The 23975-nt window shown below is 51.2% G+C and overlaps 1 protein-coding gene across 3 annotated transcripts in view; it reads right to left on the bottom strand.

Moving 5' to 3' along the window:
• SLC12A5 (solute carrier family 12 member 5) overlaps positions 1-19645 on the bottom strand; it is a gene marked incomplete at both ends in the record, with an annotated part of 36445 nt that extends 16800 nt beyond the window's left edge. For 2 of the 3 annotated variants that reach the window (XM_080925486.1, XM_080925485.1), the window contains 8 exons: positions 299-510; positions 1174-1415; positions 4058-4188; positions 4688-4742; positions 5586-5732; positions 6072-6203; positions 6514-6608; positions 19525-19645. In XM_080925486.1, the coding sequence (XP_080781612.1) occupies positions 299-510; positions 1174-1415; positions 4058-4188; positions 4688-4742; positions 5586-5732; positions 6072-6203; positions 6514-6608; positions 19525-19645 (1135 nt within the window). Of the gene's footprint in view, positions 1-298; positions 511-1173; positions 1416-4057; positions 4189-4687; positions 4743-5585; positions 5733-6071; positions 6204-6513; positions 6609-11986; positions 12039-19524 lie in introns of those variants that run through there. The other variant, XM_080925487.1, reaches the window with a different exon arrangement.
• Positions 19646-23975: the final 4330 nt, after the last annotated feature.

Here is a 23975-nt window from a genome sequence, read left to right on the forward strand (position 1 = left end):
CACTGAGACTTGTGTGCACCATGGGCCCAGTGTGTTAGCACAGTGTTGAGTACTTCGTGGGTAGAGAATACTTATTACACAGGCTTTCTCTCTTAATAACAGTGAAGTGAATTCCACACTTTTGCCTCTACCTCTCCATAGTTTTTAAGACAAAACATAGCCTGTACAAGATGTTCAATTAAAGCTGACTTAATTGAACTGAACCCCAAGGGATACCCCTAATCCTGACCATGATCCTGACCTGAACCTATGATCCCCGCAGCACTCCCTAGATAACACCAGCCCCTTTCCCTCAGACCTTTGATGAGGCCACTTGCAGCACCAGGAATGCCCTGGATCTCTGTGACATTGTTTCGGGTGAAGTACTCATCACAGGTGGCATTGAGAAGGCGGGAGGAACAGAAAAGGCCCCAGAGCCGTGTGGTCACTGTCTCATTTCCTTCCCAAGCCAGCTTGGCACAGACATCAAAGCCATGGCGAGACAGCGTGCGGTTCCCCAGGAGGCAGATCCTAGGGAGAGAAGAGAGAAAGGAGGCTGGGATGAACAAGACCTCTCCCTGGTTTCACAGGAGAGCCACTGAGAGCTTTAAAGATACAGATTTCAGGGTCCCACATCCAGAGATTCTGAGTCTGTCTAGGCCATAGCCATCAGAGTTTCTCTACAGGTCCCCAAGTAATTCTAGCATGCAGATGGAGAGCGAGTATGCTGTTCAGCACCGCGGACAGCAGCCTCGGTGTCTGTCCTCTTGGCTACGGAGATAAAAGGGACTCCATACTACAGGAGGAACCAAATGGGACCTGAACCCTGGGCTCTGCCTCTTCTGGGTTCTTTCCCAGCCTTGCGAATGTGTTAGAGACCAAGACTGTCTATTCCAAAAGATTGGCCCTTCCAGAAGGCTCCCTACCACACAGAGCATACTCCTTTAGAAGCCTAAGTCCTCCCCCAGCAAGCAGTTGAGACACTCAAGAGAACTTCCTTCCACCTCCAAAAATGTTATCCCACCCTGAATAAGCTCCCCTCAACAGAAAACGTTCACCCTTCTGGGGGATGTTTGCTCTCAATCCACCAACTCTAGTTCTGAGAGGTGAAGAGAAGGCAGAGGCTCTCCTATGCCAGCCTGAGCTGGACCAGTGAGGGCCACAATACTGCAGACTCAGAAAGACAGCACTCACGGGAAATTGGGTGGGTCGAAGGCAGACTTGATGACCCCTGCATAGATGGCCAGGATGGAGAGGATGACGCAACCCAGGAAGACCAGGGCGAACTTATTGACATACTTGACACCCACAAAGACTACGGTGGCCATGCAGGTGAGCACACAGGTGCCATACACCCGCATATTGTTCAACATGGCAGCTGCCTCCCCGCTGGCATCTTCTGCTTTGAAGATGGCCATCGCCGGGAACAGGTAAGCCTGTAGAAAAGGGGCAAAGGACGTTAGACAGACGACCCAGGAAAAGCCAACCAAGACTCACCCCAGGGAAATGGTCTCCAAAGTGGGAAATGGCATCCATTAACAGGTCCCTGGCTAAAGATGCAGTGGGCTCTCTTACAAGATCTATGATGCAGTCCGTGAAAGTGCCGCTCAAAGATGCCGGGAAAGGTTCTTCACTGACATTATGTACTATAACTATTAATTACAGTTACTACTTTTATTATTTGTGATGCAAAGGTAGAAAAATAGGCGTCCATTCCTAGAGGAGAGGTAAATAAATCCTTATGACTCTAGCTAAACACAGAGCTGCTTTAAAAGATGGCACAGTACTTTGGGATGGTTCGGTGATGGAAAGTACATTTAAGACCCTGGGTTCCATCCCTGGTATCAAACCAGGAAAGGCATGAATTTAAATGGACTGATTCAAAACCTGTCCATGGCAGGCACAGCTCTACAGACCTATAGTGGAAGCCTGAGGCAGGAGAATTTGAAACCAGCCTAAGCTACACAGCAAGACCTCACTCACGAGTTTAAAAATTATCTGTAGTGTATTGGGTAAATGAGCTCAAGTTAAAAAAAAAAAAAAAAGCACATATCTTATGATCATTTCTGTAGATTTACACACGTGGAAATATTTACTCATTTGTGTGAGTAGGATTGTGGGTGTCTTTGTAGGATGTCCAAATATCACTGGTACTAGACATGTGTGTAATCTGAGCACTCAGGAGGCTGAGGCAGGAGGATCACCAGTACCAAACAAGCCTGGACTATAAAGAGACCCCATCTTTAAAAAAGCAAAAAGCAGGGTGGAGAGATGGCTTAACAGTTAAGAGCACTGACTGCTGTTCCAAAGGTCCTAAGTTCAATTCCCAGCAACCACATAGTAGCTCACAACCATCTGTAATGGGATCCAATGTCCTCTCTCTTCTGGTGTGTCTGACAGCTACAGTGTACTCAAATACATAGAATAAATAAATTTAAAAAACAACAACAAAAAGCTGGGTGTGGTGGTGCACTTTTAATTCCAGCACTCGGGAGGCAGAGGCAGATGGATCTCTGAGTTTGAGACTATCCTGGTCTATAGAATGAGTTACAGGAGAGCCAGGGCTACACAGAAAAACCCTGCCTCCAAAAAGAAAAAAAAAGAAAAAAAAAAAAAGAAAAAGAAAGAAAAGAAGCTTTTAAAATGTGACTTTACATATTCCTATTTTCTAAAATGTCTACATAAACTTAAAATGCTTATATTTGTATAAGTTACTTTTTATTTATAAATAAATGGAGTGTGTGGGTTCTTAAGAAAATATTTATAGGTGGAGTTATATTTTACAAATGCAGAAATTTTTCAAACAGAAAGACAGACGTGTGAGCTACAGATACTAAAATGCTTCTGATTGCCACTGGATCAGTTTTATCTTTTACTCTGATATTGTTCCAGTGACAGGCAATGGGAAAACTGATAGTGCATTTGGAAATGCCTTATGTCACAGAGGTCTACAATGATGCTCTCGCCAGAACACCCACTTATGCACCACTGTCTCTGAGTTCTTCTCTCCTACCCCCACACCAAAAGCTCTGCTCCTTTAGTTCTGGCTTCCCAATACCATGGGAAACCATTGACAAGCACAGACCGTGAAAGCCAGAGGGATGCAGTTCCTGAGACTCTCTGACCTTACCCCCTTCATCTGTAAAATGGGTGTATTCTAATGCATGAAAGGTTCATGGGAAGGCGGGGAGAGAAACAAACAAACAAAACCCAATAGCCTGAAAAACTTAGGACTTGCAGAGGGCAAGGGAGTTGAAAAATGTTAACTCTATGCCTTCTTCTCTTTTCTTTTCATTTGGGATGGGGTCTCTTGTAGCCCTGACAGGCTTTAGACTCACTATGTAGCTGACAACAATCTCAAACTTATCCTCCTGCCTCCACCTTCCAAGTATAGAGAGTTTATATGGTGCTGAGAAGCAAAGCCAAGGCTCCAAGCATGCTAGGCAAGAGGTCTTCCAACTAAGTTACTTAAACCTCATGCACAGCCACCCAAACAGAAAGAACAGGAGGCCTTCTAACAACACAGACACCTAGTCACAAACCCTCCCCACCCCCCACAAGCAGACACTACTCCTAACAGATCTCTCTACATGGGTCCCTCGTGGTTCTTTTGCGATCTAAGAACCATCCATTAGGACTCTGCAACTAATATCCGAAGAGTGCTTTGCACAGTCCCTAGAATGCTTCGGGCTGCGTTATTTGCAGCTGTTATTTTAGCGCTTGCAAATCCACCTTTGCCAGCATGGGTGACCTTGAGCTAGCTTTATCTGCCTTTTGGAACTTGTCATTTGTAAAAATGCCATCATAATACTTAAACCTCTAAGGATTCGAGATAATGACTGTAAAGCACTTGGAGCTATGCTGAGAACTCAGTGGGTGCCTGATAAACCACAGCTGTTTGTGTTACATAATTATCGTATCTTGTCTCCCCAACCAGACTGGGAACTCTTTCGAGACAGACCACATCCGACTTCTCTTTGGCCTTAAGCAGTGGCTTGGCCTAGGGCAGGTGTCCAGGGGACGCTGTTTAAGTGGCTGACAGCCTGGATCCCCACACCTCCTCCTCTTCCCCTCTCACCAGCAGGATCTCGATGGTGCCCAGGATGTACATAGCCCCAGCAAAGGTAGTGCCCAGGTAGAAGCAGAGCCCCACGGCGCCCCCGAACTCTGGGCCCAGAGACCTGGAGATCATGTAGTAGGAGCCACCAGCTGCAGAGAAAACCTAGCGTCAGTGAGGTCAGAGGGCCCGGGGCAGCTCTGCAGTGATCAGGGATCAGGGACAGAGGACAGAAGAAGGTTTCTCTAGACCTTGGGCTGCAGCCCCAGAAAGGAGTCTATGGTAGACCCAGCCAACCACTCTGCATGGAGTTTGCTGCATTAATTATTACCATGTTGCTAATTACTCCTGTAAAGAGGTCATGGCTCAGAAAGTAGGATGGTTGAAAAAAGGGTCTCAGCTTGAGTGGGGGAGAGAATAGCCATTACCCTACCCAACACCAGCATCTGCCTCCTTCCCTAACCCCAGTGGCTCACTCCTTACACCCCACGAACAACCATAGCCCCACTCTTGGTCTGCAATACTGTCTTGGGTCTTAGGTCACGGTGACCCACAAAGCCTGGCCCTCTGCTCTCCCCACCCCCACCCCATCCCCTGCCAATCATTAGGCCTCTGGCCCTCCCCCACTCTGCAAAGGGCCCAGTCACATACCAGGCACAACACCATTGGTTGCAATGGCGCTCATGGAAATGGCTGTGAGCATCGTCTGTGGGAAAGAGACCATCAGAGTGGTGGCTGCTGGGGGCAGCAGTGGTCTGGCTGGTGGCCAAGCCAACATACCCTACAGCCACCAGCCAAACCCACAGGCTCTCCTCTCCTGAGCTTCTCTCTGGGTCTGTTCCAATTTCTATTCATGCCAATCCCTTCTTTAAAAAAAAAAAAAAAAAAAAAAAAAAAAAAGCCTCCTATTTCCCAGTGCAAATAGGAGGAGCTCTAGTGTCAGAGAACCCTGGTAACCACAGTTTGGCCGCTGGGTATCTTATGACCCAAGAAAACACAGTTCACTTCTCAAGCCTCAGAACGAAAACAATCGCTCCGGCGCTGACATCTTCACACACAGAGTGGTCCCAAGGTTATGTGTGAAGACTCAAGAGTCTTTCACTCAAGTTTGGTGTTCAACAGATATTGGATTTTTGCTTTAATATGTATGGGTTAGGAGAATCTAATTGGAAAGTTATCTGTGAGACATAATCTCATTTCTTGTGAGTAGGGACTTTCAAAATGTTAGCTCGTGCAGTTAACTTGAATTTTGTTTTCTCCTCTGCATGTATCACTTTCACCAATGGATCGGCAGTACTTGTGTGATCACACGCATATACACACACACACACGCAGATCCAGGTGAAACCCGATTGACAGTCATCAGAGGGAAGCCTATGAGATTCAGGAAGGACCAGTCAGACCTAATTTTCTCTCAAAACTCAGTGACTCCTATAAAAAGCTCAGGTCTCATGCTTCCCTACCTCCCACCCACCCACCCACCCACCCACCCCCAGGCCTCAGCCAAACCCCAGCTGCCTTCCCCGGGCAGAGGGAGAGGGTCACTCACACAGGAGCAGCACATGAAGACCATGCAGAAAGACTCCATGATGCCCGCAATGCCCACCACCCAAGTGAGCCGCAGAAAGAGGATGACACCAAAGATGTTCTGCAGGCACGGGAGGTACACGCCCATGAAGGTGCCCATGCGTGGAGCCTGCCAAAGAGGCCAGCATCAGTCCCTGCCCTGCCCGCTCATTACCAACTACCTAACCCACGCCTTCTCCTTGTTCCTTCCCTGCCTCTCCTCTCTTGCAGCTCCCCTCCCTTCACTCTTCCCCCAGGTTCTCACACCCTTTCCCTACTCTCTACCAACCTCCAGTACCCCTCCCTTCACCTCCTTCATGCATCCTTCAGGGTGCCTTGTCTCCTCTTACATCCTTCCTCTTCCCGTACAGTCACCCCCTCTCCTGCTTCTCCATCATTCACCCCTCCATCCAGATGCATTTTCCTCCCCCACACTCCCTCTCCCATCCCTTCTCCCCCAAAGCCCCACCTGCACCGGCTTCTTTTTTCCACCCTCATTATTTTCTGCTTCTTCATGCTCTCTACTTCCCTGAGGCAGGTTGGTGTAGTTGGCAAGCCCACTGAGCAGGGAGGATACCATGGGGCTGGTGTCCATCTCCTCCTATGGAGGAGAACGGGTCAGTGTTAGGAAGCTGGAGGGTCAGGGTAGTAACTGAAGTAAGCTGGATGTAAAGAGATTGGGACAAAGGTCAAGCCCCCGAGTTTGGGATATGATGATGGGAACAGAAGAGGAGGGAGCAGGGGCACAGGAGAAGGAGGTAGTGAGACAGAAGAGGGGGACAGGGAGCCAAGAGGGTAAAGCCAGGAGAGGCCAAGGAGGGATAGGGAGGCCGAGGAAGAAAGTGGACCTGTGGGAGGGATGGAGAGACAGAACACTGATGAACCAGTGTGACGAAGCCCAAGCAGCCCACCTCAAACAGGGCCATGTTCCTGCCATCGTACTCTCTCCCCTTCTCTGTGTCAGTGCTGTTGATGAAGGGGCTGCTCTCCTTGGGGTTGCCGTCACCTGAGAAGGAGAGGAGTCGGGTCTGACACCAGTCACTGTGCCTTATGCACCCTGCTTACATGACCGCGTTAGCTCTCTGAGCCTCAGCTCATGCACTGGAGAGACTGGGCTTGTGCTGCCGTCTCGCATGATTTTAGTTGGCAGTATAGATAAAGAACCCAGTTTACTGCTGGCGTGGCCTGAGTGTCTGGTGAACATGTGAGCCCTTCTTTGCTTCTGAGGGAGGGTTCTATTCTGAGGGTTCTAGTCTATCCGCCCTGACACCTAAAAGTCACCAGAGTTGTCTTCTCGGATATAAATGAGCCTGTCTTAGTACGTGGGTGAATCCTCCCACCCCAGGGAGGACAGCAGAGAATCTTGCAACCTCAACTCCCAAGGATACCCTCTTGGCATCCCATCCACTGTCAGACTCCCATGTGTCAATAAAACGGGAAGAAGGGGGATCAAAGGGCCAAAGCCAGGGGAGAAGAAATGGTAAACAGGCTGCTAAAGTCTGTGAAAGAAGCAAACATCAGGGATGCAGGAGGGCATGCAGCCCAACCCAAGAGGTCACAGGAGGCTCCCCAAAGGAAGTGACGTGTCAACTGAGAACTGAGTGATGAGTAAGGGATAGACTGGGGGGCAGAAAGGTGTTCCAGGCAGAGAGAACCCAGAACAGTGTGTTTGATGTCCCAGATGTGGGCACCAACGGAACAGGTCAAAACTGCTGAACAAAGCACAGTCTGGCTAGAGACTTTAGGAAGGGGTGTATCGGGGCTTCGGAAAAGATGAGTCAAGGCAGTGTGAGACTTAAGGAAGTGGCAGGCCATCTTGAAGAACTTGGCCCTCATCCAGAGGACGATGGGCAGTCATTGAAGCTTCAGGCCAAAGAGTGTCATGACCTGACTTGTGTTTTGCAGCAAGCCTCTGGCTTCAGGTGAGAGATACAGCAAGCAATTGGAGCTTTTCCATAATCCAGGCAAGGGCTGACAGCGACCTAGGTCCAGCAGCATGGGGCAGTGGAAAGACTGGAGCTTCGAGCATTACGGAAGCATGGTGTGCCAGATGTTTGGGGAGGGTAAGGGAAGAGTCTGGGGTAATGCCTGGGGTTTCTAGCATGGGTTAACAACGGCTGGGATGATACTGTCGCTTAATGAAATGGAAGTGTAGAAGACAGGAGTTTGGAGTGGGGAAGAGGCTGGACTTAGCTAAAGGTGATCCATCACCAGAAGCTGCCTGGGCACCCAGAGGGAGCAATCACACTATAAGGGCCAGAGGTGGCCACACAAACGTGTTTAAGAAAACGTGCCAAGCCAAGGAGAAACACTGTTGATGCAAAGAAAGCTCTCTCCAAAATGATCTGTGTTTTCAGTGGACATAATTTGGTAATTCCAGCCATCAGCCCACCTCAGTACCAGAGATGAAGGTCAAACAGCAGACATCTTCCTGGACACAAGGGACATTCACCATTGTCCAAGTTCCAAGTAAAGCTAAGGCCTCGTGGACTCTGAATCTCCTAGCTCTCATCTCTTGTCATCCTTATCCATCCAACTCTCTGCATCCTCCCTGCCTCCTGGAACCTTCAGGCACCCAGCTGGGGACCATCTCCAATATATCCTGACCTGTCTAAAAATTGGAGGGAGGAGGGATGCCTGGTCCATAAAATACCCACTTCCACCTTGCCCATTGGGACAGAAATGCCCGATTGCCTAACTAGACCCCAGCCATTGTTTTCTCTCACAGGAAGGTGGCAGGGTGGGAGTGAGCTGCTAGAAATAACAGGCCTATCCTCCCTATGGAAGCCAGCCCATAATAGATGTTCAGGAAATAGTATTTAGAGGAAAATTTTTCAAGGCTTTCCTCTCAGACTCCAGAATCTGAAAAGATCTGTCTGGGACCAGAAACAGAAGAAATGAAAAATGAGGTGAGCCCCCTCTCCTTTTAAAATGTTGACCAGAGGGGCTGAAGAGATGGCTCAGTGGTTGAGAGCACTGACTGTTCTTCCAGAGGTCCTGAGTTCAATTCCCAGCAACCACATGGTGGCTCACAACCATCTATAATGGGATCTATGCTCTCTTCTGACATATCTGAAGATTGCTACAGTGTGCTCATATACAGAAAATAAATAAATAAATCTTTTAAAAAAATTGTTGACCAGATATATGCCTTCTTTTCTTACCACAGGATAGCGGGGACTAGAGAACTTAATGGGGTGCAAGAGAAAAATTTCTAGTGTTCAGGAAAGGGTCTGAGCTGGGAAAACTTCAGTACCAGCCTCTCTGGCTCTGTCTCCAGCCTCTCAGTCTCCCGTGGCAAAGGGATACTAACTTGGCCTAACTCAGAATGGTAAGGAACTCAACTGATTCCACCATGGCAGTGATACAGGTGTACCTACTGTTCCTATTACAACTAACATTCTTAGCACATCTGGTACCCATCCAGCTTGGACTCCTTGTCTCACATCCTTCCTTTAGCTGAAAGACTTTAGGGCTTCTCTGTATGGCTGGGTGCCTTTCTTGGAACCATCCTTTCTTGGATCCCAGACCACCATCAGCAAAACCCCTCCCCTCTGTCTTTCGCATCCCCTCTCAAGTCTGCCTTCTTAGCCCCAGCAAGTGGCGCTCAATGGGCTGGAAGGGGGACATCCTGGCCGGAGACCCCGTAACTAGGAGGCCTGGCGCCGGTTTCCATGGCGACAGCGAAGGCCGACCGCGCTGCGCGGAGCCGAGCCGGCCACGCGCCCGCAACCACTTATGTAACGCGGCGCGCAACGCTTAGCCAGACTAAAGGCCCGATCCGGGCCAGGAGGGGAGCGCAGGGGAGGGGGCAGCTTGGTAGGCTTGTCCTGGGTCCCGCCTTTCCATCCGCTGCCCGGGCCAGACGCCAAGCTCTCGTCCCCATCAGCCAAGGACTGATTTTGTCCCCTGCCTGAAACGCTGGGCTCACTTGTTAAGGGGGATGGGGAGCGAGTGTCTGCATTCTCAAAGGAACAGGACAACGAAGGGGAAACTAGTCCTAATTCCCTAGAGCCAGGAGTCTGGGTGATGGGGGAGAGCCTAGAGGCGCGAAAGAGACTGGCCAGACCCAAGCTGAGCCTTTCCCCGCCCCCGCCCCCGCCCCCGTCCCCGCCCCCTGGGAGCTCTCAGCCTGAATCGGCTTTCAATTAAGCTGCGGAGGCCAGAGCTCGCCCGGAGGAAACAGGCGCAAGCTTAGAAGCCTCCCTCGGGGCCTGGGGCTGAACCTGGAGGGAATCCCCACGGCAACTTGGGGAGAGAAAGGGGGCATCAGACCTCCAAGGGAAAGAAAATCTAGGTGCCAGGGATAACATCTTTGGGATCTTCTTTGACCCAGTGGAGTCCTCATACTCTTCCCCGAGGTCAACACCCAGATCCTTCCATATAGTCCTAAAAATCTAGACTCAGAGTTAGGGACTCTTGGTCCTTCTTTGATCAGACCCAGGAAGTCTTCAGTGCCTCCACCACCTTCATCAAGCATCCAGGGTAAACTTTCCCCCTCTGGGACACCGAATACTTGACCCAGGTTCTGGCCACTCTAATTCCAAGGACTGGACTCTATATAAAGAAAGTCTCCAGATGGGCCTGCTACACTCGGCATCTAGAAATTAACAGAGAGGCCTAATGACTGGTAAGAAGAACCACTAGTCAGAATCCTGCTTCCAGCACACATGTACCTCTTTACTAGGCCTTTGGGGACCCCAAAGAAGCTCCGAGGTACAGTGAAGGTCGGTGGAGGAAGCAGATGCTGAGAAATCCACAGAACCCATTCTGGGGAGTGGAGGTAGTTGAGGGGGATCTCAGGAGGAAGTGACATCCCATCCCTCGGCTTCATGAGCACTGTCTCAAGATGCCTGGAGCTGCCGCAACTGGACTTTACAACTCCCCTCCCCCTTCAGCCAAGGGAGCTCTGTCTGATGAGGTGACCCCAGGGTCACTGGAGAGATGGATGAGCTGGCCAGCAGCAGTTCTGTCCCCAGTATAGGACTCGGCCCTGTGGGAGAATGGGAAGGGGGTGTCTCGGACAAAGGATCAGGGACACTGGTGCCCCCAGCCTTCCCACGCCTCTAGTTGGACCTGACTGTGATCCAAAATCAAAGACCTCAGAGTCAAACCTGCTAGTGTCTGCGAGATCATGCTTTCAGCCTTTGGGATCTTGGATCGTCTCCTGGGGAGGTCTATGGGAGTCTCGGTCCAGAGGGTCAAGCAATGCCTGGGGGAACGTTTGAAGGCGCTGAGCGCAGACAGCAGGCACTGAAGATGCGCTAGTGCGCAGGGGACGCAGCGCCACTAAAGGGTGGGGGCTGGGGGCGGCTGACAGCCGTGATGGATGGCTGAGACCGCTGGGGGGCGGCGAGGGGCCTGGAAGCTCGAGGGGGTGGCTGGCCCCAAGACCTCGGAGCAGTGAAACGGCAGTGAAGGATGACGGAGAACCAGAACATCACAAGGATTTGCTCCAGAGCCCCTCAGTTCCTGGCAAGTCTCTGCACCCACCGCAGCGAGTCCGCAGTGTCGCCACAGCGGTGGGGAGTCAGTCACTAGGACCCCGTTTCTGAGGAGTCACCGGGATAGCTAAGAGAGCTAACTAGAAAGACTTCCCCCTGCCCCGCCCTAAAAACCACACTGTCGCCCTAGGGTACCAAGAGAAGGGGGAAAGAGCAAAGAATAGGATCTTGCTTCCTGTCCTGAATAGGAACCCACGGAGAACCGAGAGGAAGAGGAAATTGGCAAAGTAGACCAGAAAAATTCACAGAAGTGGTAGCTTCAGGTTGAGATAAGGACTTCAGGGAACCTTGGGGGAGGGGGTTCTGGTTGCACCAAGTGTCCCCTTAAGGAGACACCGCAGCCCAGACGAGAGCTATCATATGCCTCTAAACCCCAGAGCCATCACCCCCCCCCCACACACATACACACACACCTAGCTAAAAACTCAAAGCGAGGAACTGCAGCAGACTGCGCCCCTAGAAGCTGCCGGTCCCTGCTCTGCGCCAGGACGCCCGGGTCCCCTCTCGGGGAAGGAGCCTCCCTCCTGCACGTCGAACAGCACGTCAGCCCTGTTCTAGCTATTTCATCCCCTTCCCACGGCCTCTCGGGTTTAGCTAATCCAAGTCTGCCCCCAGGCCATGGATCATTCCAACCCCGGGTCCCCAATCTGCCTCGGAGCGCGGCGCATTCCAGAACCGTGGACAGCGCCTAGCGCATTCCAATGGAGCTTGCCTCCCCGCAGCCTCCGGCATCCGCCGCCCGGGTCAGCCCCAGGCTCTTCTCTGCAGGAAGCAGCTCCGGTTCGGCCCCCCACTCCGAAGCTTCCCTCCTCCTTCTTCTCCTCCTCCTCCTTCTCCTCCTCGCTGCCCCCTCCCCCGCCGCCCCCGGACCATTGCTTACCCGGGTTGGCTCCCCCATCGCCGTCCTCGCAGTCCGTCAGGTTGTTGAGCATGGTGGCTGCGCGGCGCCGGGCTCAGGATGGCTGCGCCGCTTGGCCCGCGCCCCTCTGCCCGCCTTCGCCGCTCGCTCGCTTGCTCGAGCTCTCTCGTTCGCTCTCCGCTCCACGGAGGAAGAAGCTGCAGTGCCCGCCCGCCCGGCGCACACACACTCGCACACGGACACACGCTCACACCCGCGCGCGCCCCCTCTCAGTAGCGGCGCTGCTCACCTCATCCCGTATGCAGGAGGCGTGAGCCACTGGCGGGTTTTCTTAGGGGGGGGACCGGAGGGAGGGAGGAGAGGGGATGAGAGGCGGGCAGAGAGCTCTGGTGGCCCCCTCACGGTAAAACTGGGGGCTTGCGCGGGTGGTATGGAGGGGGTGCTGCGGGGGACGCGGCCCTCGCTTCCCTAGAGCAGACGCAGCCCCCCCACTCCGGCGCAGGCGGGGCCCGGCACGTGGGCAGGTGCCATCCCGCGCCCTAAAAATAACGGCAGGGAACTAGGTCGCGGCCGTGGGGAGGCGGCCCCGCAGCGGCTGCCTGACTAGGGGTCCGCGGTGACCCCTGGGGGAAAGATGTAGGGGACTGACGTGGCAGGGGCGGGCGCTGTGGAATATAAGGGCCCCAGGGAGTCTGTCTACAAAACTGGTGAGGTAAGGCCTGGAGGAAGGAGAACCAGACCCTTTCCCAGGTCGCTGTCCTAGAGCTTGGAACCTAGGAGAAAGATGGGGCCTAGACCCCCATCAGTGAGGCACTTTGCTGCCCCAGGGGGCTCAGATCAATGGGTCTGTTAGACCCATTCTGTTTTTAAATCGGCAGCTGCCACTAGAGGAGTTGTAGAGAACTCTCTCTTGGTGCTCAGACTGGTTGGAGTCTCAGCATCCTACCCCCAAGACAAGTCCCTGGAATCCATACCACAGACAGGGGCTTTCTGACATGGAATGACCTGTGGATAAAATGCAGTGTGGAGCAGGCAGCACTGAGGTCCTGCAGCACTTTCTTCCCACCCGAGATGGTGCAGCCTCTAGGGAGGGTACGCTGGCCCCAAGCTGGCCAGGAACAGGGTGGGGGAAGGGGGAATGAGGCCACCTGCCGGTTGGGGACCAGATTTTCTCCTGGGGCGGGAATGTCTAATCCTCTAATCCAGGATTGCTTTCTGAGGCTTCCAGACCAAACATGCTCTCTTGTCCTCCACTCCTGAAACCAGCCCCCTGCCCCAGAAGCTCAATTACCCTGGGACCCCTTAGCAACCCAGAGACCAGATTTGAGCCAATGATGGAGACACTTCAGAAAGTGACATTTGAGGTTTAGACCCTTTGCATCTTAGAGAGCTAAACATATGTTAGCAGTGTGAAGAGGACATTGCTGTACGGTCATCCCGGTTCCCAGCTTGGATCCTCAAAATCCCAGGAGAGTTGCAAGACAGAACAACTGTTCATCTTACCCAATGCATAGCTTTCATTTCATAAATGAAAAGCACTAAGCACCCAAGGGGGGAAATGACTGCCCAGGCACACAAAGAATGGCAGAATTCAGTCTAGAACCTATTTCTATTTACTCCAACTTAGGTCTCTCCTCAATAGAACCTCTTTTTAAATTGATCTTGCCTCCAATGAAAGAAATAAGAATACAATCATATCTACAGTGCCCAGCTGCCTCTGATTCTCTGCTCCAAGAAAAAAAAAAGTTAGCAGGGCTTGAGTCTGGGTTGAGCTTTTCCCTTTTTATGCCCAGGTTAGAAAGATGCAGGACTAGAGCCGGGCCACTTGGTTGGAGCAGAAAGCCTATCTGCTCCAGCCGTTTTCAGCACCTCGGACAGGGCCAGCCGCGCTGGTTCTATGGAATCTGTCAATGGTTTCAGATTGCCAACCACGCTGTGGGGTCTTCCACGATGGGCTCAAAGAAGGGTGTGCCAACAAGGTGCCTACACCTTTTGGTTTTGTGGACACACATATAATCTGTTAGCATGAAGAGTTAACATTCAGGCAAGATAGGAACATTTGGCAGAAAGTAATAAAGGCACTTACAAACCAAACCTCACAAGCCAAGTTCAGTGCTTGGGACTCACATACAGTTGAAGATGAGAAACTTACTCTTGCAAGTCATTTACCCGCATACACAGTAACAAACATATTTTTATAAAGGTATAAGTATTTGATACCCTTGGCTGTCCCAGAGTCAGCCATACCTCCCTCCCTCTGTCTCTCTCTGTCGCTCTGTCTCTGACACACACACACCAGTCTGTATTCTTCTGTAGAGAAGTGTAAAAGGGTATAATGTCTGCTTGAGCAGGTCTGTGCAGACGAGAACACTTTCCCCCCAGCAATCACCATTTGGAGTGTCCCTATTAGGGCATGCTTCTTCATCTCTGGCTCTAATGCATCTCTAGTCACACAGGGAGTAAACCTATCCATGGGGCATGTAGATCCCCAGGGGAAACAGGTGAAGGCCAGAGTGACTACCTCACTGCCAGTCCTCACTAGAGCTCTGACCTGGAGAGCCATCCAGGATGTAGAAAATGTGGGTTCTAGCCTATCCTCTACTGCAGAATTCTGCTTATTCCTGGACAAAACTAAGTCCCCCTCTTGGGACCTGAGCATCTGCATCCATAAAGGAGTGATTCCTCCCTGTCTTCTGTGAGTCTTTGATTAAAGCCATAGTTCTGCGTGAGAGAGCTTGCCTACTATTTACAAGACTCCAAGTCCAATCCCCAACACCATAAAAGTATTTGGGGGTTACCTAGCTGTGTGTAGGGGTGCACACCTATTAGGAGGTGGAGGTAGGGTTCTCATGACAAATTTTAAGTTTAGCATGGTCTACATATGAGTTCCAAGCCACACAGAACACTGCAAAGTAAGCAGGGGTGACATTCTTCCTGGAACATATAGACCAAGCAAAGGCAGAGTCCCAAAAAAAGACCCCAAGCTCTCCAAATGACACCACTTAGGGAGGCTGGGTCTTCTTCCTCACCTGTGAGGTGAGGTCTTGAGAAAACTCATTGTAAGCACCTCCTACTCAGCCAACTTTGGCCAATAAGAAGTGGCTTTCAGCTGAGGCCCAGGAACCAGACAGTACCACTCAGTGTTTCCTCCCCATTCAAGGGAAAGTCCAAAGCTCTAGGAAGATGGAGCAGTAGAGAGAAACTTCTGGGTAAAACAGCTTAAGGGACAGTCAAGCAGGGTCCTATTTTTGAATTCAGAGGCTCTAAAATTCATACACCCTCCCACCTTGTGTCTCTCAGAAGCTCAGTGAAGCTGCCTCTCTGCAGGAGGACTGGGGTGCTAGAAAGGACTTCATAAATTATTTTTTTCCACTTACCACTTGTGATGAAATTGGAGTCTAGAAATGAAACTGGAATGGGAGGCTGAATTTACAAGTGGAGACTAGAATCCAGCGCCCAACCTCTTTGCAGGCCCTCACCACTAAGCTGAAGACCCAACTGTATCTTTTTTCCACAGGCACAATATTCCCCCCATTCAGCTTCCTCCCTACCCATTCCTATTATTCCCCATGACCTACCCACTTCCTGTCACAGAGCTAAGGCTCCCCCAGAGGCCTCTCTTCACTCTTCCTCCTACTACCTGCATACTCTCTCCTCCAGACCCAGATCCCAGTAGTGAGTTGAGACCAGTGCATAGCACACCCCACACATATAGGGCTTGCCGCAGAGCACGTCAACCACCACCGTCTCCGTGGCAACCGGGGGCTTAATTAACAGGCTGCAGCCCTGTTACCATGGCAACAGCACCCCAACAGCCCCCTATTCCCCTGCAGACTCAGCCTATCTTCCCAATTTCCCAATCTGGACCCCTTCTCCTGTAACTCAGCCCTCCCCTCACCCTGCCTGGGAAAGCTGGGGCCTGCAGATAGCTCTGGCTCATTGAGAAGAGGGGAGGGGAGAGGGGGGAATGTGAAATAGAGAGGGAGGGGGGAGGGAGGAAGGAGAGAGAGAGAGAGAGAGAGAGAGAGAGAGAGAGAGAGAGAGAGACCTGTCACCATGGCAACTGCAGCCCTGTTCATAACCAGTTTGTTGTCATGGAGATTCCTAGGGCTCACCTTGGGCTGAGGTGGGCAGTAAGGTTCTGAGTCTTGATTGAAGGTGAAGAAACCAATTGGGCAGAGGTATCCAGCACCTCTCTCTCTCTCTCTCTCTCTCTCTCTCTCTCTCTCTCTCTCACACACACACACACACACACACACACATACACACACACACACACACACACACATACACACACACACACACACACACACACACACACACACACCAAAGCAGCATCATTCTTCCCAATTTATAGATAGACTGAAATGTGAGATCTGAGTCCTGGGGAGGCCCCACCATTATAGATCATCCAAACCTCTCGCCTAATTTTTGTTGTTGTTGTTGTCTTTTTGAGTGTTTGGTTGGCTTGGTTTTGAACTAGGGTCCTTATTACTAAGGCTGGACTGACTGCCTTAGCCTCCTGGGATTATAGGTGTGACCACTGCCACAAACTCAGTGTTAGTACTATTATTGGAGGAAGGACCCTTTCTACTTTTTACTACAGACAGGTAAACTGAGGCCCAGGGAGGAAAAGCAGCATGTCTGAGATGATACCATAGCGCCTGACCCAGAGCATGTGTAGCCCATTTTATGGTTTTGCTTCATCCCCTATCAAAAAGTTTCCATTCTACCTCCATAAAAGCACACCCCAATTTCTGTGAGCCTGGCTATCCCCAGGATTCCTTTCCATTGTCTAGGGTCCCCCTGAAAAGTTGAGGCAAAGGGTATAGGTAAAAGGATATGGGCTAGGCTCAGAGATGTAAGAATTTGTTCCATGTCTACTTCTATCTCAGGAGGTCACCATCAACCTTCCTTTCCATGGACCGAAAGAGGCAGCCGAAGTATGTGGGCTACAGTCCAGGGTGCACTCAAGGCTCTGCCACTCGTGGGCCCTTTTTATCCCTGGAGGTCATACAGCAGGCAACACTCCAAGGGGCAAACTCTATATCCTGGGCCCACTGTAAAACATGATGCTCACACACATGTGGTTTGCCAAAGTCTCCCATAGCCACTCCCAGCCTTATTTATGCTGTCACAGCTCCCTTTGGGTCTGGAGACAGAGGTGGGGAGAGCATCTCTCTGAGCCACTGGCTGACTGACTCTTATGTCTAAAGACTGACACAAAAGCAGCTGTGGAAAAAGCAGCAGATGCTAAGCTCCCCCTGGGAGCATTCGTCTAAGTCTCCCTGCAGTGACCTTCATGAGGGAGGAGCTTGAGGTCATCTGAGGGTTTGAGAGTTAGAGTCACCCAAATCGTGACAAAGGGGAACTTTTGAATGATCTCATGGATCCAAACAGGGAAATATACACACCAACATGTAAATCACATGCACACTGGCAGGAGGGTGTGTGACATAAGCACTCACTAAGTACTTGACAGGACATGAAGGCTGCTGAGAGATATTCCCATCAAGACATGCACACACAGCCTCAGCCACCAGCACACGATGTCCCATACACTTTCCACATACAATTTGGACAGTCAAATTCCGGGTCTATATTTTACTTCAATGGTGCAGGTGTTTGGAGGGTGAAAATGGAAAAACTGAGCAATCACCTTGGGACATGAGTCCTCAACATCTTATTCCCAGGCCAAGGTCTGGGGAACAGGAGGAGAGGAGGCAAAAGGGGAGGAGGAGGAGACTAGACCACACACACTCTGGTCTGATGAGCACTGGTCACTCACTGCTAGGCTTTGGGCCCAGAACTGAGAACACAGAGGTTAAAAGACACGGCCCCTGTCTTTAATGTGCTTGAACCAGCATTCACTGAAATGGGCTCCAGTGGACAGGCTGAAGGGGAATGATTACCTCTTCCTGGGAGCAAGGGAACGTGAAAAGGATTTCAGAAGAGGTGAAACAAGCTATAACTTGCAGAATGGACTCCAGTTTTCCTAGTTTGTGGAAGTGGGGCAGGCTGGGGATGGGGGGTAAACAGGATGAGACATTCCAGATGCAAGCCAAGAAGCTGAATGACAGACTAAAGGGTTTGGCCTTTATCAGACAGTGATGAGCATCTTAATGTGGGATGGTTAGACTGGGCTGGCGGCAGGGAGTTCAGAGAGAAGGATGTGGCCCTGGCTATGTGAGCAACATTACAACCTCAGGCCAGAGGGATGGAGACCCACAGTAGAGAAATGTAACAGAATTCAGGATCAGCTCTGAAGGCCAGTGAACAAATAATGAGAAACAATTGGATCTGATGAAAAAACAGTGATGAGAAGGTGTTGTTGAAAATTTTGATTCTGAGAGGTTTGATAAGCCATTTTTTTTTTAATGAAAAACAAGGGGAGTCGCAGTAAAGAGGGAGAGCGGGAGGAAACCCGAGTGTCCACAATCCGTGAGGTGGTCAGGTCACCTGACTGGAACCTGCGGAAGTCCAGACCTGGAGTTATTGAGGAACCTGTCCAGTTGAGGAACCTTCTGAAGGAAACCCCCCAAAACAGGCTTGTGTTAGCTCCAGGCAATGCGAGCTCACCCGCGGCTCATGAGCGACCCCTAGCGACCAGGGAAGCCTCTCTCCTCCGGGCCTTGGGGCCGCTCCAAGCCTATTCTTCCCTCTCCTTCCAAAGGAGAAGGGCACAGAGCTAAGAAGAGGGAAAACCCTGAAAGTGACCCTTGTAGAGGGGATTGTTCCTGTAACTAGGACGTCGCTTCTTTTCAGAGAGCCAGAAGGATCCCTTTGCCCTCTCCAGTGTAGCTGTGTGTGACTTCCATTACAAGATCACTGAAGTGAGCACCCCCAACTCCAGCTCAGCTAGCTCCTCCCAACCCTTCAGGAGCTCTTCCTCAGGGGGACATGAATGCCCAAGGACTGGGACTGTGTTCTTTGACATCCTTCCTGGACCTAACTACCTATGATTCTAACTAATTTCCCTGTCCGCAGTCTCTTTTAGGGGATACCCAGGCATTCTGACTCTCTACAGAGAGGCAGAAGCCTGGAGAATCCTCTGGGCATCAAGGATCCATTAACGTAGTTCCTACTTCAGCGACCCCACCCACCCACCCTGGCCCTACTTTGATCCTCCCAGCCCATTTCATTCTGACTGGTTCCCCAAATCGACCTAGGCCTGCTTCACCGCAGCTCTGGACACCCCCAATCTCATAGTCCCCGTTCCTTGGTCCCCACTCCCTCTCCTCAAGGTCCCCACCTCCTTAGTGCTTGGGCCTACTCCCCTCCAGACCCAGACCCAGGCCCTCAGTCTTCAGCTCGCCCCTTCCTCCCTTGCCCCTGCCCCAGCTCTTTTCCTGGCCCTACTTGCTCCCCTGTGGTCCCGCCCACCAGAATCCGGTCACGCCCCCCTCGCTATTCCCGCTGGGGCGCCCCAAGTCCTTGGGTCAGCACTCGCGTCCGCTCCCTGCAGCCCCCTTGTCTAGCCTAGGCCCCGCCCCACTCTGCAGTGGCCCCGCCCTCTCGCCCCGCCCCCAGCTGTCCCGCCTCCCCCTCGCGGCCTCTACCTTTGACGTCTTCCCTCGGGAGCCGGCGGGGGTCAGCGACCGAATGCCGGCGGGACTCAGGGTCAGCGGAGGTGGCGGACGCTGCGGGGGGCAGCGAGGTGACCGTGAACCTGCGGCTCATGGCGCGCGGGGCGGCGGGATCGCACAAGTGGCCGCAGCCTGGCTGCTGGAGCGCCAAGAGCTTCCCCGCCCGCCGCGTGCCGCGCCGGGTCCTAGTGCCCGCTGTGCCCAACCTCCCCAATCTGGCCACTTCTTATGGCCCCAGACTCTCAGTTTCACCAGAAGCTCCTGAGGAGCCCACTCATATGTGAGTCATTTCTCACGGAGGACTTCCTCACCTCTGCTAGGTTCTCCTGAACATCTTGGTTCGTTCACTCAGCACAAGCTGATGGTGATCCTTGCTAGTTTGATGTCAAACTAGAGTCAGTTTAGAATCGAAGAACTCAACCGAGAAAATGCCTTCACCAGATTGGTCTGTAAGACAAGCCTGTGGGACATTTTCTTGGCTGATGAGGGAGGGCACTACTCACTGTGAGTGGCACCACCCCTGTGTGGGTGGTCCTGGGTGCTGTATGAGAGCAGGTTGACCAAGCGAGGAGGAGCTAGCCAGCAGGTAGTGTTCCTTCAAGGCCTCTGCTTCAGGTCCAGCCTTCAGGTGCCTGCCTCCAGGTTCTTGCCTCCAGAGTTTGCTCTGACTTCCCTCAAGATGGCTGTGATTGCAACTTGTAAGCTGACATTAAACAAAGTCTCTTTCCCCAGGCTGTTTCTAGTCAGAGAGTTCCTGTCACAGGAATAGAAACCTAAGATAATTTCTAAAGGAGGAATCTGAGTCCTTTTTAATTTTAAAGATTTATTTTATTTATTTATTTTATATATGAACACACTGTAGCTGTCTTAATACTCACCGAGAGAGGGTGTCGGATCCCATTACATATGACTGTGAGCCACTATGTGGATGCTGGGATTTGAACTCAGGACCTCTGGAAGGGCAGTCAGTGCTCTTTGCCACTGAGCCATCTCTCCAGCCCCCTGAATTTGTTTCTAATCCAATAAGGAAAGCACAGGAAGCTGTGGTGCAGAGGGGTAGGGCGGTCTAATTTATAGTTAAACAAGATCAACGTCTTTGACAGCTGAGCTAAAGTAACAGGAAGATTACTCAGAAAAGTGCATGGGGCCCACAGGCTGTGATATTATGGCTGGTGATGCAGAGACATGACTTATTCCTGGGGCTCAGAGGCAGCCAGCCCAACTAGGCCCCGGGTCTCAGAGAGAGCGTAGAGGTGGAAAGAGAGAGGAGAGACCCTGTCTCAAAAACAAGATGGGGCTGAGGGTGGCAAGATGGCTGGTTCATCAGGGAAAGGCGCTTGTCAACAAGTCTGACAATGTGAGTTTGATCCCTAACTCACATAGATAAAGTAAAGAGTGGTCCACCAGCTGCCATGCAGTGCTGTTAGCACATGGATGCTCATTTACATACACACAACCAACTAAAGAAATGTCGTATGTTCTTAAGTCAAGATGGAGAGTCCCTGGAGATGATACCCAAGGCATCATGACCTCTGGCCTCTGCCTGAATCTACACATGTTTATGCATGTACACACACACACATACACACATGAACATATACATGTGGGCAGAAGTCAGGAGTGGATACCTGGAGTGTAACGAAGGGGTAATTAACAGTGGCCAGTCTAGAGAAGTAGAGACATCAGACATGCAGAGGCACAGGCAGCAGGACCTCAGCTGGGATAAGCATGACAATGAAATGAGGTGACAACAGCCAAAGTCACTCTCAATGCTTGGTCATATCCCTTAAGTCTAGGCAAGTACGTGGTGCCCTTTGGTCCAGTTTTACTCTGGTTTTTGGGCAGAAGAAAAAATGGCTGCCCATCTGCTTTCAAACCCTTGTGTGTGTGTGTGTGTGTGTGTGTGTGTGTGTGTGTGTGTGTGTGTGGTACCCATAAAAGTCAGAAGAGGGTGTTGGATCCCCTGGAATTAAGAGTTACAGGCAATTGCGAGCCACCAGATTTTGGGCACTGGTAATCCTCTGCAAGACCAGCAAGTACTTTAATCTCTGAGCCATCTTTCCAGCTGCTCCTGCACCAAGACTTTTCTAAAAAATGGTCACAGTAGCATTAATCATAATGATCCCAGGACAGCATATACCCAAATGTCTATCAGCAACAAAAAGAGATCGTTGTCAGGCATTCGAAATGGAATGGGGCACAGTACTGAGAATAAACCATCCACTGTTTACGAAACATGCACAAAGCTCACAGGGACATCCTTGAACAAAGGAATTCAAGAGACACAAAGGTACAACACACCTTCTAGAACTATCTAAATAGTGAGGGCAGGCAATGAGATGGCTTAGCGGATGAAAATGCTTGCTGAGTAGCCACAGTGACATGAAAGAACTCCTAAGAGTTGTCATCCTCTGTGTGTGAAGGTGTGAGTCCATGATCATACAGCATGTGATGGCTGGAGGAAAGGGTTGGGTCTGTTTAGATGGAAAGCCTATTAGGTCAAGAAGAGCAGTCAGGGGAGCCTGAGTCTAGGGCTCAGGGGAGAGGTTCAGCTGGGGAATGTCAGTTTGGAGTCTTTTGCATGGAGATGCTATGTAGTGTAGGTCGCTTGGTTGGGATCGGAGAACAAGTGTCCGTCCACAGGGGACTCTGAGAACTGAACCTTAGGGTGCGCTACCAGGAGAGGCTACCAGGAGGAAGGGAAGATCCAGGAGGGGAGGTATGGAAAGTATTTCTGGAGAGAAAGCAAGGTGAACTATCCCGTCCATGTGTGGATAGGGGACAGAGAGTGTTCACTGTGCCAACTGGAAGTCACAGGTGAACCGGTGTCATTGTGAGGCCGGAACCTGTGGTGAGCAGTTGTTTGGGGCCTGGAGCAAGGGAGTGGAGGTGAGCAGGGTCCACTTGTGGGGAAGTTCTGCTGAGAGTGGGCTGGGAGTGGAGAAGCAGGACAGTGGTAACTCTGGGGAGTCAGGGTGCAGAGCGGTTTTAAACAAGGCATGTTAAGAAGTACTTGTGCTCGACGGGCATGGCTCATTCCTGAGCTAGAAATAGTCCAGCAGGGAGAGGAGCACCCCAAATAAGCCTGGGGGCGGTTCTCTGGGCTACTTCTCAAGCTCAGGCTTGGACTCTTCAAGCAGAACACGATTACATCACACCAGCCTCCCTCTTCTTTCTAGCCTTTCACCGAGAGCACACCCTCACATGCACCCTGGTCGGGCTCTCTTCACTGGGCACTCATCCCCATTGCTAGGTTCTCATGTGTTGAACACTATGACCCCCATCCGGTGTGTCCGTGTTCAGGCTGATGGTCTGGCGGGATGGTTGGCTGGAGGGGTAGCTCCAACTTAAACGCACTAGCTGCTCTTCCAGACGATCAGAATTTGGCTCCCAGCACTGGTATGAGGCAGCACACATTACTGCCTACCACTCTAGTTCCAAAGGATCCAATGCCCTCTTCTGGCCTCCTGGGGCATCAGCACACACGTGCACACGAACACAACACACACAAATAAACAAATATTCATTTATTTAAAAAACACTGTTTCAGGAAGACACTTGGTCGTCCTTTTTGGATCAGTTCTAGCTGAGGGATCATCTCAGCTGGAGGACATGGTCTGACTTACACTACAATGCACAGAACCCTCATCCTCTCTAGCACACATGCTCTCTAAACACGATGCTGTGGCCAGCAACCACAGGGTTTCCCCTGTCAGTGAGTTGGATTCCCAAGAGTGGAGTCTGGGGTCTGGTTTCAGCAGATTTTTCAGGACACTGAGAATTCCTGAGCAACCCTTGAAGGAAGAATCAACATCCAATAAATTCCCTTGTCCCTGATGCCCAGTAGAGAGTCTGACTCCCTAGGGATGCTCTTGATAAATGTTTGATGAGTGGATAGCTCCATGGTGTCCTCCGATGTAAGAGAGAAATAGTTACATAATACCTTTCAGTAGGGGTAACCAAATACTTTAATATTTATGCAGCGGCTGGCGCAAGGCCCAATGCACAGTAAGCATTCTATAGGTTAAATACATGCATGTGAACACGGCCACATACATAATAAATAAAAGGTCTGGAGACGGTAAAGTGGTTCAGCGGAGGAAGTACTTGTCACAAAAGCCAGCTGAGTTCAATCCCCAGAAGTCACACAAAAATAAAGGGTCAGAACCGGCCCCACAAAGTTGTCTTCTGACCAGCAGAAATGCATATACGATGGCAGATAAGCTGATTCATTAAAGTAACTGGTAAAGACTGGGGGAATCCATGTTTATTAGAAAAAGTCCAACAAGAAATGACAGCTTGCGGAGGGGGCCCTGCCCACCTCCGCGCCTTCCTAGTCTCTAGAAAAGATTACCAGTTTGTATCCGGCAAACTAGTTCCTTCCCCTCAGGGGTGGTCTCTAGAGGGTTGCTCTGCACCGCTGG

Source organism: Micromys minutus, assembly GCF_963924665.1.
Source record: "Micromys minutus genome assembly, chromosome: 11".
Lineage (NCBI taxonomy): Eukaryota > Metazoa > Chordata > Mammalia > Rodentia > Muridae > Micromys > Micromys minutus.